Raw genomic sequence first — 17039 nt, forward strand, 5'->3', positions numbered from 1 at the left:
AAAGCTGGTCATAGTTGAGACCAACAAATTGGTCAAGATTTTTATTCTCTGTTGAAGTACGAAAAAAAAAACCCTCACACCTGAGCAATACATGTGACATTGGTTTCCTTGAATATGTTTGGGATCATTGCTTTGCTGAAATGTCCTCCCTGCTTTGAGACTGAGGCACCTAATCTTCATACTGACGAGGGGCAGGGCTGCTTTCTAACTACTGAGAGATTTCAGCTGCTGTCTGGGCTTTCGCTGCCTTTTTACACCTCGCTTTTTTATGTGTTTAATGCTTTTGTCCCTGTCATTAAATTTTACTACACAAACTTAATTTCTAAATTATTTAGATTAGTTGTCTTTGTATGTGTGGATCACATTGATTGTTACAGATATCTGGTCAAATTTTTACGTCAACAGCACCTTTAGAAACATGTCTCCAGAGAAAATTGGTGATGCTTTCAGTACGTTTTTTACCCACTTTATTTTGCAAAATAAAAATAACAAATAACATATGTTTGCATATAGCATTCATTGAATTAATTGAGGTATAAATGCAGTCATTAATCATCTATATCTTATTAAAATGTTAATGTTAAAGGTAAGTCCTCTAGATGGGAAAGAGACCACCATGAGGCCCTTCTGTGTGAGGTTGTAATATTCACAGAGAAAACTATTTTCAGATCTTCTGGATGAACAAATCAATCTTTTTTGAGTTGTGCAATTTAGTACAACTACTTGATGTCAGTTTCCACAAATCATAGCAATATCTATAAAGATCGACTTTTACATACAAACCCCGATATGAAACAGAACTCTGACATACACTAGTTGTAATGTTAGTTTTGATAAGTAATATATATTCTTTCAATTTAAAAGTGATGCTGGTGGCACAGAAACGACACACTTTAGCGCTAATACCTTCTGCGCTACAGTTTAACATTATGCCTCTCCCAGGATTCAACACTGGCTTCACAACAAATGCATCTGTCAGACCAAGTGACTCTCTCTTTAGCCCATAGGTGATGCATTGAAACATGGGAATCCCGGCATTCCTGGCCATATGATGGGATGGAAAAACGGCCTTCATTGTAGGCTCACAGTGATGAGAGCTATTAGCGTACCAGCGCCTGCTAAAGCCTCTGTGAAGCTTTAGTGAAAAGCTCTGTGAGGATTTAACATCCAGTGACCTTTCAGTTAACAGCTAAATGAGTCAACTACTGGCATGAAAATTACAACCTTACACACAGTAATAAAATACAAGACGTGTATGGCAATAAAAGTCAATTTTAGTTAATGCCATTCTACAGCTTTATTTCAACAGACGAGAAGGGATGTACAGGATGGTTTTATTAAGTAGAAAAACACTTAAAACAATACAATGCTGTATTAACCTGATTAATGTATCAGTTGTTGTTCATAAAATGTATGTTTTCATTATTGTTTTTAATGTAAACCATGGCAAATTTAATAAAATCAGTTTTAATAACTTATGAAGTATTATAAAATATTAATTTTAATACATTCAATGCATTTCACCCATGGTTACACTTTGCACTTTACAAAAGTATCTGTGTAGTGGGTTAGGTCAGTGTTTCTCAACCACGTTTCTTGAGGACTACCAACACTACATGTTTTTGATGTCTCTTTTGTCGGTCACACCCATTACAGGTGTTTAGGTCTTTGCTAATGAGTTGATGATCTGAATCAGGTGTGTTTGGTTAAGGAGACACGGAAATGTGCAGAGCTGGTGGTCTCATAGGAATGTGGTTGAGAAACACTTTGATAGGTGAATCTTCTTGCTGTCTAAACTGGACAGGAACAGACGAACGGTCTTGTTAGAAAGCACGCTACGTCATTGAACCCCACTCGATCTAGCAAAAGAAATCACATTTTGTTAGGTTTATTAAAAAAACTTGTTGATAAGAAAAGGTCAGGCAAAATTTGCTGAATTTTTTGTTACTTCTGCACTGCTTTTTGTAAAAATGTGCAATGTATGTGGAATAATTTGGGTAACCTAAACCATTAAATAAAACAGAATAACTTTTTAAAATTTACTTGAGGCTTAGAAAGCAGATCAAATTATACTAAGGGTGCTAAAACTTGGTCCTGGAAGGCCGGTGTTTTGCAAAGTTTAATTACAACCTTAATCATAATATGGAGTCAATCTAGGGTCATATATTTTTACAAAATAAAAGAAAGTTTTGCAAACAAAAAGTAGGCCTATTTAGCATAAATAAATAAATAAATGTAAATTTTTGAGAAATAAAAATGAATTTTGCTAACAAAAATAAAGAACTGCAAATAAAAAATCAAGCAGTGCAAAAATTTTTAAAATAAAATATTTGCAAAAAAAAACAAAACAAAGATATATACTTGCAAAACATTTTTATAGCATTGCTACAAAACTCATCCAGTCAATTGCAACGCTCATTTTAATTAGCTTTTTAGTCAACTGTGAGTTTGCAATGCTGTTTTCAATTTGCACTTCACGTTTTTGCGCGCTTCACTTTGTGATCCTGATTTGACAAGAGGGCGGAGTCAAGGGAACTTGAGCAATTATGGCAGGCACGGACCTGCCTTAAACGTCGTAATTACCTGGAGACACAGCATCACAGAGGTGGTTTTACAGCCCAGTAGGTCGGTGCCTGCGGTAAAAACCCAAGTTCCTTTGACTCCACCCCCTTGTTTTGCAAATACACATAGTTTATTTTTTTATTGCAAATAGTTTAGCAAATAGAAACTGCTTGATTTTAATTCCATTATTTCTGTTCTTTTTTGTTTGCAAATGTCATTTTATTGCCTTTCCCTTTGCAGTTCTTTATTTTTGATAGCAAAATTAATTTTTATGTCTCAAAAAAAGTATTTTTGTTTTCGATTTTTGTGGATTTGCATTTATTATTATATATTTTTTTGCTCAATACTTTATTTTTTGTTTGCAAAAATGTATTTTATTTTGCAAGCACATATGGCCATAGACTCCATACTAAGGGCTCTATTTTGACGGTCCATGCGCAGAGCGCAAAACGCAGGGCGCAAACGCTTTCAGGGTGTGTCAAAACGCATTTTTGCTAATTTAAGGACGGTAAAATCCGCTTTGCGCCGTGGCGCATGGTCTAAAAGGGTTGAGTTTATTTTCTTAATGAGTTATAGGTGTGTTTTGAGAATAAATCAATAAGAGTCTCATCTCCCATTCCCTTTAAGAGCCAGTTGCTTCGCGCCATAAAACTGAGCATTTCACTAGCAAACAGTTAACAGTTAACAGTTTTTAAACAGAAAACTGTTAAACAGAGCATCTACTGCGTGAGAATGAGAGATAATGGAACTACTTTCACTTTCGCTCTTGGATAGGAAAACCTTTACGCACAGACACCAATTAGCCTATAAATAAATAATTTCGTTTGTTAAGCGCAAATATAAGTTTCAAAACTATTTCTAAATTCAGTTCTAATTTCCAACAAACTAATAAATGAACAATAATAACGAAGTGTGCTCAAAAACCTGAGTTATATCCTAAAACACATGCTGTGCCCCATATGGTCTACAACCTGACAGGTGGGCAAATCTAAGCTTGTTTTTAAAAAACAAATATAAATATGGATATAATAAATAATACTGCTAATAATAATAACATTATAAAAAAGCAAATTGTTATGAATGAACTGAAAAAGCCTCCCGAGATGAAGAAGACATAAAAGCAGTGATTTTTCATATTTATGTAAGCTAGAAAATAATATGTTTTGTAATATTTTAATCCTTTATATTTATATCCTATATCTATTCTTATTATATCCTATATATATATCCTTAATATTTAAATTTTTTCATATGTAAAGATATTTGCCTATTGCTCTCTTGTGCGTATTAAACAGTGTGTAAATGAGGCGCAACTCTGCGCCGGAGTTTAGACCGGGTTTGTTTTGGTCTAATGAAAAATCTATTATAGTTTCTCAAAATAGCGACGCGCCAGCAGTGCGCCTCAGAACGCCTTACTTTTTAGACCAGAACGCCTATGGGCGCACATATGAGCGCTAATGCATTTGCTATTTAAACAGCGTATAGCGCAACGCCTCAAAACGACTCTTGCGCCAAGCTGAAACTAGCAAAAGACTATTGCGCCGCGCCTTGCTCCACATTGCGCCGGGTGTATGATAGGGCCCTTAATCAGACACCTGGACTGGCTAATCAAGCTCTTATGGGCTTTTTAGAAACATCCTTGCAGGTGTGTTGAGGCAAGTTTGAGCTAAAATCTGCAGGACCGAGTTTGGACGCCCCTGATTAATACCCACTTGTTTGGTATACAAAGCAAGTCTCTTATATATTTTATCTACTAAAAGACAAAAAGTAATACCTATAAAAGCTGTTTTGTAAATAAATCATAGAAAATTAGCGTGTAAGTCAATAACATTACTGAAATAAATATAAAAATTTGATACATTTATGTTTACACACACATTTATATTAGTAAATAAATAGTAAATCTATGGATATCTATAGATTTCTGCATGGGCCTAAGGTATAGATTATACTCTTGGATTATCTGTGACACTTACATAGTATCTCAATGCAATCCTCATTTCCACCCAGATTATTTGGTTCTCCAGAAAAAAAGCCATTGTAGGTCCACGGCTCTCCATCCAACCATGTAAAAGTATTTGTCTGTCAAAGCAGGAAAGTGACTTAATAGTTGGACATATATAAAGGAGAAATAATAAACTATTATAAAACATAAACAAATGAACGTACACCAATGATTCTCCTTCCTCCAAGCCATGTGTCAGAGCGGCTGCTGTACCGGTCCATTAGATTATAGATTTCAGCACGAATAAAGCTGCTTGTCACGGAAGCCAGGTGACCATTAGGACAGCCTTTTTGGCATTGTAACTAAGGTGAAACAGACGTTATAAAGTGAAAGGAATAACTATTAATGAATTTCATAACAAATAGTTAAATGCAGTGTTGAGGAAAGTTACTTTAAATCTTTTAAAAATGAACTAAATGTGTCATTCAGTTACTCAGCACAAATGTTGAAAACCAGTGATTTGGGAGCAGCTTATTCACTTTAAAATCAGCAGTACACACTGTAGTACACACTGTATATCTACTTACAGGCAATCCAAATTAAAAGCTAGCTGGTTTTGGGTTTGAAAATAATTATATTGAAGGATTCGGATTTCTGCTTTCCAGTCCATCTCATCATGGACCAACATTTATCCTTTTCATCATCCTGTTTCTTAGTATTTAACTGTGAATTGATTTTAATTAATGAATAAGTTAACACATTGCTTAATATAAGAATGTTCAGTGCATTTGCCTGTCTCTTTATACCTATTTTCAGGAGCCAGCAAACTAGGTCAGAGGTCATGGAGATCTTGAGTGGAACTGAGGACTGGAAACAACTGTTTCTATTGTTATTACTATGAGTTAATACTGTCTAAAATGTCTAAAGTGATTTTGCTATAGTTTTACGGTTGAATCTTTTAAAGTGATTCTACTTTTTATTCAAGATAGACTTTGTGTAGTAAGAATATAACTGCCTGAATGTAAATTATACCAGTTTTTAACCAGTTTTGATAAAGACGGCTGACGGTACACTCAGCCTTGGATAAGAAACAGATTATACGTAAAGTGTGTGTGTTCTATTTGATTGTTGATCCGTTTCACAGGTCTGGAGTCAGCTCTAGTCAGTCTAAAGGGTGTCTGACGTTTATGTTTAGATATTGTTCAGAATTGTACGCACGAACCTCACGTGGAAATGTTCCTAGTCTATCTGTGTTTTAACCAATCAGGTTAGAACACCTTTATGTATGACGCAGTTAATGACGTTATGTGAGAGTATAATTGTTATTGATTGGTGATTGTAAGCAGAGCGGCCTAGGAACTCATTGCGAGTGTTGAAGCTGGCTTCTGCGAATGAAACTGCAAACTATCTTCAGTAAACTTGATTTATTTATTTAAATCTCTGACTCCGGCTCTTCTTCATCTACCAGACCGGTCATTCTTTGGGTTAAACTGTAAACTATCCTAACAATATAAATTATATAGATATATAAAGAATAATAATAATAATAATAATAATAATAATAATAATAATAATAATAATAATAATAATAATAATAATAATAATTGTATACAGTTGAAGTCAGAATTATAAGCCCCCCTGAATTATTAGCCCCCCTGTTTTTCCCCCATTTCTGTTCAACGGAGAGAAGATTTTTTCAACACATTTCTATAGTTTTATTAACTCATTTTTAATAACTGATTTATTTTATCTTTGCCATGATGACAGTAAATAATATTTGACTAGATATTTTTCAAGACACTTCTATATAGCTTAAAGTGACATTTAAAGGCTTAACTAGGTTAATTAGGTTAACTAGGCAGGTTAGGGGAATTAGGCAAGTTATTGTATAATGATGGTTTGTTCTGTAGACTATCAAGAAAAATATATAGCTTGAGAGGGCTAATAATATTGATCTTAAAATGGGTTTTAAAAAATTAAAAACTGCTTTTATTTCAGCAAAAATGAAACAAAAAAGACTTTCTCGAGAAGAAAAAAATATTATCAGACGTACTGTGAAAATGTTCTTGCTCTGTTAAACATAGTTTGGGAAATATTTAGAAAAATAAAGAAATATTCAAAGGGTGGCTAACAATTCTGACTTAAACTGTATAAAAAAACAAGAAAAAAAATGAAAATGTAATGTTTTTTTAACAAATGAAAATGACATTTATACCTCAGCATCACTGGCATTGAGCTTTCTTGTGAAGAACTCGTAACATGTGTGCTGCACGGTGAATCCTCTACAACGGCGCCTACCTGAGGACATTTCAGCACATTGCAATTATCATCACACACTTTTTATCGGCAACTGTTTAAAGTGAACCTAAATGTATAGTTCACTCAAAAACGTAACATTATCAACATTTACTCATATTTTGAAGAATGCTTTAAACCAGTATTCATAGCAGTGGCTTTTCAAAGTCGGAAAAATATTACTATTAAAGTCAATGGCGTTTGCAACATTCTTCAAAATATGAGTAAATGATGACTGAATTTGACACTTTTGGCAAACAATACTTTTAAACCTATACAGTCCTAAAACTATTATCATCTAATGCGCGTTTTACCTTTTTGTAACGCCATTCGCTGTTTTCTGCCAGGATTCATGTCTACTTCTGATTCTTCAACCACTATATAGTCTGCTTGAAGTGTGGGCTCCTCAGACTGGAATTCCACAGGTTCCTCCACAGGCTCCACCACAGGCTCCACCACAGGCTTCTCCACAGATTCCTCCACAGGCTCCACTACAGGCTCCTCCACAGGTTCATCCACAAGCTCCTCCACAAGCTCCTCCACAGGCTCCTCTACCAGTTCCTCCACAGGTTCCTCCACAGGCTCCTCCACGGGCTCCTCCACAAGTTCATTCACAGGCTCCTCCACAGGTTCGAGGTTAGTGTTCAGCAGTGTTTCTGCCTGTAGTTCTGTCTCTGGTGCTTCTTCAGTCAGATAATCTGCATTTAGCTCTGGTTCTTCCAACAGCACTGATGCCTCTTCTGTGTGTTTGTGCTCCTCTGTTGTTTCAGGCTCCAGCAAGACTGAATCAGGCTCCAGCAAACCTTCATCCTGCTTCAGAGGAGCTTCTTCTGCTTCTGTGAGATGTACTGTTGCTATAGAAAGAAATTTGTAAATAAATTATCTAGCAATGAATCAATTTGATATTTTATTTTCATTATTTCTATGACCTATATTACTATAATCGTACATCATTGTAATTAAATTCAAATGAGTAACTGTAGAAATGTGTAAGTCAATGAATAATTATAATTATAGATATTAAAATAATAAGTTGACAACAGAAATGAAATATTTACTAAATATGTATACTAATTATATTTTACAATCATTCTTGAGAGAATAGTTCACCCCACAAGGAACATTTACTCACTATTTACTTACCCTCAAGTGGTTCCAAACCTGAGTTTCTTTCATACTGAGTATAAAGGAAGATATTTTAAAGAATGATAAAAATTGGTAACCATTGACTTCCATAGAAAAAAAGTTACAGGTTTCCAACATTTCTTTTTAAATAATATCATTTGTGTTCAACAGAAAAACTTAAACAGGTTTGTGACAAGTAAAGGGTGAGTAAATGATAGCAGAAACAAGTCTTTAAAAAAAAAAGTCTTTTTTTTACAGTTTGAGAAGGGCGTCCTTATTTGGGGGTTTGTTACAGCTAAAAGATAAAGTCTTTGCATTATTAGACTCTAATCCACTATAAAAATAGCTATATTTTAAATGAATGAGCCAATTCCAAAACAAAACAAAATGCATGTCATATAGGTTACAGAAAGCTCCAAAACGATACAGTAAATATAGGGCAAGCTGTTAAATATTAAACTCACAGTAAATGTTAACTGCACGTGTAACTAAAGCATAGATACTACCTGATAAGATGATAACCAGCGAGAGTATTTTCCTCATCTTGAAAAAAATATCCAGAGTTCCTTCTGCAAAGAGATGATTTAGTAATAAAGCCAACATAACTCGGATACTGTAGTCTTTTTATTATAACAATTTATAATATGAGAATTAAAGAGAGGGTACGAATGAAGGCAAACTATTGAAATGACAGGTAAACATTTTATTTTGATGCAATTTTGTACGTTTTCAAAACTGCATCACTTTTTTATTCATTTTTTTTTTGTTAGTACAAAACCACAAAGTATTCTTTTCCCAACACAAAGTAGAAAAAGAATATAGTGTTGAATTTATACAAATTTCATTCACAGTAACTTCCTTGCTGTCATCTTCCTTCCTCTCCGTTACCATAGTGTTGGGTTTTAGAGATTCAAATAAATGTTCTTATGATTTTCTGATTCAAAAATGATTGTTAGCACTGAAAAAAGTCAATAAAAAAATGAAAGCATTTTAAAGCGACTTTATTTTGCAATTCTTAAAGATGGACTAGCAGTGTTGCAAATGTGATTAATTTGAAGTTTTGTACAAAATGTTTTGAAAATGTTACCTTTCATGATAAAAGTGCACCAACACAAAATCCTCCACAAAAAAAATCAAATGAAAAGAAACTAAAATGACATAGTTCCATTTACTGTAAGATGTTATTAACATTACTTAATCAAACAATTACACCAGTTACATTTAAGGGAATGATGAGAAGGTATTGCAGAAACAAAATCACTACTAAAGGAAAGAAAGAAAATATCTACATAAATATATACAGTAAGTTATTCTCACCAGTGCTGATCTTGTAGGTCTGTAGTGTGTTCCTTTCTGTGCTATGAGAACAAATCTGTGCTGCTTATAAAGGATATTTATGACTGTTTATGGCTTTAGTCTTGTCACGTGTCTGAGCTTACAATAGCTACTGCTATTTTATTTTATATTGCTCACTGTTACATTTCCTTATTGTTTCCAGAATATAGATCTAGAATACTTCATTTTGAGCTGTTAGTGTGTGGCGCAGCTGTGTTCTAATGGTTACAGTTGAATTTGTGATCCAGAAGTCACAGGTTAGATACTTGGCATCAGTAGTGATTACAGGTGGAGGGAGTGAATAACCAGCGCTCTCCTCTACCTTCTGTGTTGCTTTGATGAAAGGATCTGTGAGGATTTAACATTGAGGGACATCTTGGTTAACAGCTAAATTAGTTAACAACTGAAATTCAAATTACAATCATAGATGTAGTAAGACAATACAATGAAAAACATTTGTATGGTAAACATAATTTTTTTAAATTCAATTTGAATCATTTTACAGCTTTTTGAATGTACATGAAGTAAAAGTTATGAACAGGATTTAGTATGTAAACAAATAACTTTAAAAAATGCAATATTTACCAAAATTAATCAGTTGTGTGTGTGTGTGTGTGTGTGTGAGTGTGCGTGCACAGTTGAAGTCAGATTAGCCCCCCTACAGCAGGGCGTAAGGTTATAACTGAATTTGGTTGTAGTTTTGTGTATAGTAACTAAGTTTTTAATCTCTTATAAAGTTTTTGGATAAATTAATATTTCTGAAAAATACATGCACAAGTTTGATGACAAGCTTGCAAAAGTTTATGTGAGGCTATGTCTGCAACACTTTTGCATATTTATAAGCATGACCTTTGCTTTCCTGCACAGTTTTACTACAGTGCCATCTTTAGTGGTCAGGAGAGGTGAAAACCTTTTGCTAATATAACTAAATGGTTTGGTCAATGACAGGTGACAGGTCTCTAGGTTCTGAGAAATCAAGTAGAAAGATAGCCAGTTTTCCCCATCTTAGTCATGTGGATATTGCCCATTTACAATATTATCAATATTTACAAAACACATTGGCTTGATTTTCTTATTTGGATCATCTTCTGAGCATGCTGGTTTACAAGTTTGTTGACGGGCAATCTTTTAATGCGTACAAAATGTTGATGGCATGATTACATCTGAGGCTGTATCTAAACTGGACAGGAACAGATGATTGGTTTGGATATTGAGCACGGTACATCATTAAATCCCAGATTACCTGAAAAACAGACAAAGTTTGATTTACTGAGAACAGGAGAACAGATAGTAAGTTATAAACTACATAAACAGCATAAGTTATAAATTATAACATTTAACCGTCTAAAATGTGCGACTTTTTTAGGTTGGCATACGTGCTATAAGTGTTGTAGATCATGCTAGATCATGCTACAAATATACCTGCAGTGTACTAAAATGTTAACAGGTTAAGTCATGCATGAAATGTTCTTATTGTGTTAAAATGTTAGCAATGTTAATTAATGCTGGCAGTGTGATATATCTCTAAACATGCTTCATGCAGTGTGGTTAATCATGTTAGAAATGGCATGCTAAGCCATGCTAGCATTATTCTAACCTTAATTAAAAACATGCTAACAATATGCTAAAACATTAAACCACTAGTGTGGCACATCTAGCATGTTAACGATGTGCTAGTTGACTGATTTTGTGCTAGGGCTGGGCGATTTTGCCTATTAATTGAACATTTTAACTCAATTACATTTAATGAATGATTATTTTATTTATTTATTTAATTTTTGGTCTCTCATAGTTCACTGACAGGTTTTGTACAGTAAATATGCTCACATATTACTAGCGCAAGATTTTTAAATGTAGGATGCAATTCTTGATTTTAAAATAATTGAAGTAAACACACTATTTATGATTCTTTATTGAACATCAATGCAGAACAACTCAAATTAAACACACATTGCCTAAAACACGTCTCTCTGAGCCACCCACCCTCGTCACTGCTACTAAACCGACCAATCACAAAGTGTCCACTACACGTCCATGTGATGTGTAGTTAAATTTTTTTGAGAGGGGTGCGAGTATGCAAAGGCTGTGGGTTCTTGGCAGATGTATAATATCAGAATAATATAATAAGTATAAATTAGCCTTAGACGACGCAGTGGTGCAGTTGGTAGTGCTGTCGCCAGCAAGAAAATCGCTGGTTTGAGCCTTGACTGGGTCAGTTGGCATTTCTGTGTAGAGTTTGCATTGGGTTTCCCTTGGGTGCTCTGGTTTCCCCCACAGTCCAAAGACATGCGGTACAGCTGAATTAGGTAGGCTTAATTGTCCGTAGTGTATGAGTGTGAATGAGTGTGTGTGGATGTTTCCCAGAAATGGGTTGCAGCTGGAAGGGCTGCTTAAAAACGTGCTCGATACGTTGGCGGTTCATTTCGCTGTGGCGACCCTGGATTAATAAAGGGACTAAGCCGAAAACAAAATGATTGATTGAATGAAATTAGCCTGAACAGAGCGAGGTAACAAGACTCCACACACGATAGGGAAAGTATAAAAAAAAAAGACCTTAAAAAAAATTTGTTTGAATATAAGTTCTGAATGTCGATTTCGATTACTTTTGGATCAATCGCCCAGCCCTATTTTGTGCAATGTTGTTCAGCAGGAACACTTACTCAGTATCTCAACACAGTTTTCCTGTCCATTAACATTATTGGGCTCACCAACACTCCAGCCATTAAAGCTCCATGGCGATCCATCCAGCCATGTAAAAACATTAGTCTGTCAAAAACAGGAAAGAGACTTACTAGTGGGGCAGATATGGAAGAGAAAGGAAGAAAATCATGTGACAATGTGAAACATTTCAAGTCAGGCCTCCATACCGTCTCATGAGCTTCCCTATTTCATCACGAATTAAGCTGCTTGTCACAGAGGCCAAGTGGCCATTTGGACAATTCTGTTGACATTGTAACTAAAGAGAAAAATAGTTGTTATTATGAGAAAACTAAAGAGAATTTGGTTTTGTATAATATCTTTCTTTCTGGATCTCAAATCTGATTGGCTGAGGGGTTCCATTATGATGTTATACCAGAAATGATTCACTACTCATATCACAGTGACTGACCTATAATTTTACAAATGCTATTGTTGTTGTGAAACAGAGAAGCCTGGCACTATAACCTTGTTATTTTGTCCCAAATATTTGGGCTTATATGATACTTGAATGTCCTGCCAGAATCATTTAAATAGACACTATACGCTTCAAGAGATGCTTCTTTGTTATAATCATAGCTAGTGAAAATGGCATTCATACCTCAGCAGCATCAGCATAAAGGGGTCTTGTAAAGAATTGGTAACATTTGCCTTGTAGGATGAATCCTCTGCAAGTCCACCTCTCTGTAGGAGTATAAACACATTACAGTCATTGTCACGTTTATCTTTTACATTACAATTCAGCTGCTTACAGTGATGCTGATGATATTTATTCCGTTATGCTAATATCAGACCTGCTTGCTTTGCACACAATACTAAAAGTAGTTATTATCAAGGCAAAGGTGTCTTACGGTTTTGTAACATCATTTGCTGTTTCTTGCCAGGGTTTAATTCTACTTCTGGTGTGGGCTCCTCTTCTAACACATTTTCAGATTCCACTTCAAACTGGTATTTCACAGGTTCCTCCACAGGCTCCTCAACAGGTTCCTCCACAGGTTCCTCCACAGGCTCTTCCACAGGTTCCTCCACAGGCTCTTCCACAGGTTCCTCCACAGGCTCTTCCACAGGTTCCTCCACAGGCTCTTCCATAGGTTCCTGCACAGGCTCCTCCACAGGTTCCTCCCCAGGCTCCTCCACAGGTTCCTCCACAGGCTCCTCCACAGGTTCCTCCACAGGCTCCTCCACAGTTTCCTCCACAAGCTCCTCCACAGGTTCCTTCACAAGTTTCTCAATAGGTTCTTCCCCCGGTTTCTCCACAGGTTCCTCCACAAGCTCCTCCACAGATTCCTCCACAAACTCCTCAATAGGTTCCTCCCCCGGTTTCTCCACAGGCTCCTCCACAGGTTCCTCCACAGGCTTCTCCACAGATTCCTCTACAGGTTCCTCCACAAGCTCATCCACAGGTTCCTCCACAAGCTCCTCCACTGCTTTAAGGTGTGTGTTTAGCAGTGTTTCTGCCAGTAGTTCTTTCTCTGGTGCTTCTTCAGTCAGATAATCTGTATTAAGCTGTGGTTCCTCCAACAGCACTGATGCCTCTTCTGTGTGTTTGTGCTCCTCTGTTGTTTCAGAATACAGCAAACCTTCATTCTTCTTCAGAGGAGCTTCTTCTGCTTCAGTGAGATGTACCGTCGGTTCTTTTTTAATCGCTGGTAAAACATCCTCCTTTACCACATGATCAGGAAGGTGTTCATCTTGAAGGAGTGGAATGGCTGAGGCTATAGATAGCATTGATAGTAAACAGTCAATCAATTAAATAAAACTATTGTCAGTATTACTGAGATTTTATTAATATAGATAGGTTTCTAAGCTGTAACCAGTAACACATGCTTTAAAAAGTAGAACATTTGATGCATTATTAGAATTATGAATCTTAAAAATACATTCATTTTAAATTTATAAAAAAATGCTGTTTTTTTAAACTAGAGCTCCACAAGAAAGAGAGAGAGAGTAAATGTAAACATAATAAATATTTAATAAATTAGATTAAAATAAATATCCATACATTTATCTTGAAAAGTCAATTGAAAAACTACATAGGCTTATACCTAAATCCCACTCCTTTTAAAAATAAAACAAATAATCCAATACAGAAATGCATTAAATGGCTAAGAATACAGTAAATATATAGCAAACAACTGTTAAATATTTAATGTAAACTGCATGATAAATTAATGATATGGTAGCTACATACACTATACCTGATAAGGTGAGAACCAGCAGGAGTAATTTTCTCATCTTGCCAAAAATCTTCAAAGAGTTTCTTCTGCAAAGAGATGATTTAATAATAAAAACAACATAATTCAATATCTGTAGTATTTATCGTAAGAATAACTGTCAAGACATGCTAATTAAAGAGAGGACTAAAACAGAATAGAAAAAAATGTTTCGGTACAATTAGTTTTACATTTTTTAAATGCATTAAAATGTATTGTTTTCCACCCAAAACTATTTCAGCATGTTTTTAATTGTTAGTATGAAACAAAATAACAAAATATATTTTTCACAACACAAAATGTTTCATTGATTCATTCAACATTCAAAATTCAACATTTTGTGTATATTACATACCATGCATCATTTTATTACAGTTATTCTCAGTGGCTTTGGTGCATTTCTCACATTATTTACATTTGCACAACAGTTAATGCATTTCTCAATAAAGTCATTTGTGCACATCACAGTAGCAGTTTCTTATTCCTTCCAACAAATTGCAAATGCTTTTGGACATGCATCAATTGCTTTCATACAACTTTCATTGTTTTATTATCATTTGCTTATGTCATGTCAGTCAAAATGAACTAAACTTGTGAATGCTGAATAGTCATTTCTTATAAAACTAATAGTCCTCGCTTCATTACTTGAATCATTACATACAAAAATGTTGTCTAAATGTTTTAACTAGTTGTCAAAATCTGTCTAGCAAATCTTATAACATTTTAATTTCTTTTTTTTTTACTGAAAATGTCTAAATTAAACAATTTGATGATTTACAAAATGATTTACAGACCTGTTGTGAACCTGTTCAGTTCCAATATGTACTGCAATATTGTTTACAGTTGTGCACAGCTCTACCCAAATGAAGTTTCTGTTTGTTGTAAATAAGGGTGTGTTTATTCTTTTGCACAATGCTGTGAATAAATTAGAATTGTAAAGAGCAGATGCAGTAAAAAAAGTGAAACATGCATATTCAGTGTCTTGTACTCAGATTCCACACTAAACTCAGTGATGTCCAACTTTACTGTAATTTTCAAATGGTTGTGCTAATAGTATATAGTGCTGTCTTGAGCATTTTCAGGAAGTGTCTCCAAAATCGGACTTTTTTGCATTGGAATAAATGTCCAGTGTAAACTGTCATAATGAAATCATGACGAAGCCATTTGACTATCTTGTTCATAAACAATGCAGGACTGTTCATCCTGATGACACTGACACTATTGACTCGAATACTTGCTTTTGAGGAATGAGCTATCCATTTTGAGCAAGTGACATGCTTTTGCAGGTTATCAACTAGGTTTTGCAGTTTGTGCTAATTGTTTTGAGAAATGCATTAACTGTTGTGCAAATGTAAATAGTGTTGTGAGAAATGCACAAAAGCCACTGAGAAAAACTGTAATGTCAAACCATTCATTTGCTTCTTTTTTTCATTTGATTATATTTGATTTGCATATATTTTGATTTAGTTAAGCTGATGATTTATTATTTTATTTATATTTAACCCTTAAATATAATTTCTCTTAAAGAAAGAAAGATAGATTAATAGAACAATAAATGGATGGATGAATGAATGAATGGATGGATGGATGGATGGATGGATGGATGGATGGATGGATGGATGGATGGATGGATGGATGGATGGATGGACAGACGGACAAATAGATAGAATGATAAAAATAACGATAGATAGAATGATAGAATTATAGATAGAACGATAGATAGATAGATAGATGGTGAGATGGATAGATAAATAGATAGACAGACAGATATATAGATGGATGGATGGATGGATGGATGGATGGATGGATGGATGGATGGATGAATGGATGGATAGATGGAGGGACAGATGGACAGATAGAACGATAGATAGATAGAATGATAATTAGAACGATAGATATAGATAGTTAGATAGACAGACAGACAGACATAGAACGATGGATGGATGGATGGATGGATGGATGGATGGATGGATGGATGAATGGATGGATGGATGGATGGATGGATGGATGGATGGATAGACAGTCGGACAGATAGAACAATAAACAGACGGACGGACGGACGGACGGACGGACAGACAGACAGACAGACAGACAGACAGACAGACAGACAGACAGATAGACAGACAGATAGATAGACAGATAGATAGATAGATAGATAGATAGATAGATAGATAGATAGATAGATAGATAGATAGATAGATAGATAGATAGATAGATAGATAGATAGATAGATAGATAGGTAGATAGAACGAACAACAGACAGGCAGGCAGACAGACATGAGATACAAGGTAAGTTCTTCTCACCAGTGCTGATGTTGTAGGTCTGTATTGACTCTCGTGTGTTTCTGTGCTCTGAGCTCAAATCTGTCCTTCTTATAACGGATATTTATGAATTTTTAAATGACTTCTGTCATCACGTGCCTGAGATAACAATAATATTGCTTTCGCTATTACATTTCCTTATTGTTTTATTGCTAACTTTGAAGTTTGGACTTCTACATTACTTCAGTTTATAGTTCAGCATTGTTCTGCTTTCATTTGCTTGTTTGCTTTAATCACATCATTTTTTGAGAGGGATTGACTTTGATACTTCAAATATATTTTTCTAACATACTACATTGTTACCTTTAGCCTATTATGTATAATGTGCTGTCCATGTGTGTATGAGAGCATATGGATAGCATCACATGTGGACTTTACAGCAGCACAACAACTGACGCTGTGGACAGGTGCTGTGTGCATTGGCTATATCAGAATGCAGTGTCACACAGAGGAAAGTATACTATGGATAAAGCAGCTGTCAAGACTTTCATAAGCACAAGTCTCGCAATGAGTGTAAGGTCTCAAAAGAATCACACATGAACAAT

The 17039-nt window shown here is 35.0% G+C and overlaps 1 protein-coding gene across 1 annotated transcript; it reads right to left on the reverse strand.

Annotated features, from left to right (window-relative positions):
- Positions 1-1268: 1268 nt before the first annotated feature.
- On the reverse strand, positions 1269-16602 carry si:ch211-160b11.4. The gene is made up of 14 exons (XM_087268655.1): positions 16477-16602; positions 14158-14222; positions 12811-13674; positions 12561-12643; positions 12130-12218; positions 11926-12028; positions 10424-10505; positions 9245-9304; positions 8434-8496; positions 7117-7656; positions 6723-6805; positions 4732-4869; positions 4539-4644; positions 1269-1859 (listed from the first exon to the last, which is right to left on the reverse strand). Exons 2-14 carry the CDS (start codon positions 14192-14194, stop codon positions 1792-1794), a joined length of 2316 nt encoding a protein of 771 aa, XP_087124781.1. The 5' UTR covers positions 14195-14222; positions 16477-16602; the 3' UTR covers positions 1269-1791.
- Between the last annotated feature and the right edge of the window lie 437 nt (positions 16603-17039).

This window comes from Danio rerio, chromosome 9 (assembly GCF_052040795.2).
Source record: "Danio rerio strain M-AB ecotype USA chromosome 9, GRCz13ab, whole genome shotgun sequence".
NCBI lineage: Eukaryota > Metazoa > Chordata > Actinopteri > Cypriniformes > Danionidae > Danio > Danio rerio.

Coding starts and splice junctions, on each gene's coding strand:
- si:ch211-160b11.4 (XM_087268655.1), bottom strand. CDS start 14,194: ATGAGAAAATTACTCCTGCTGGTTCTCACCTTATCAG. Junction 10,506..11,925: donor GGAAAACTGTGTTGAGATAC/TGAGTAAGTGTT, acceptor TCTGTTTTTCAG/GTAATCTGGGATTTAATGAT. Junction 4,870..6,722: donor TCAATGCCAGTGATGCTGAG/GTATAAATGTCA, acceptor GTTTCACCTTAG/TTACAATGCCAAAAAGGCTG.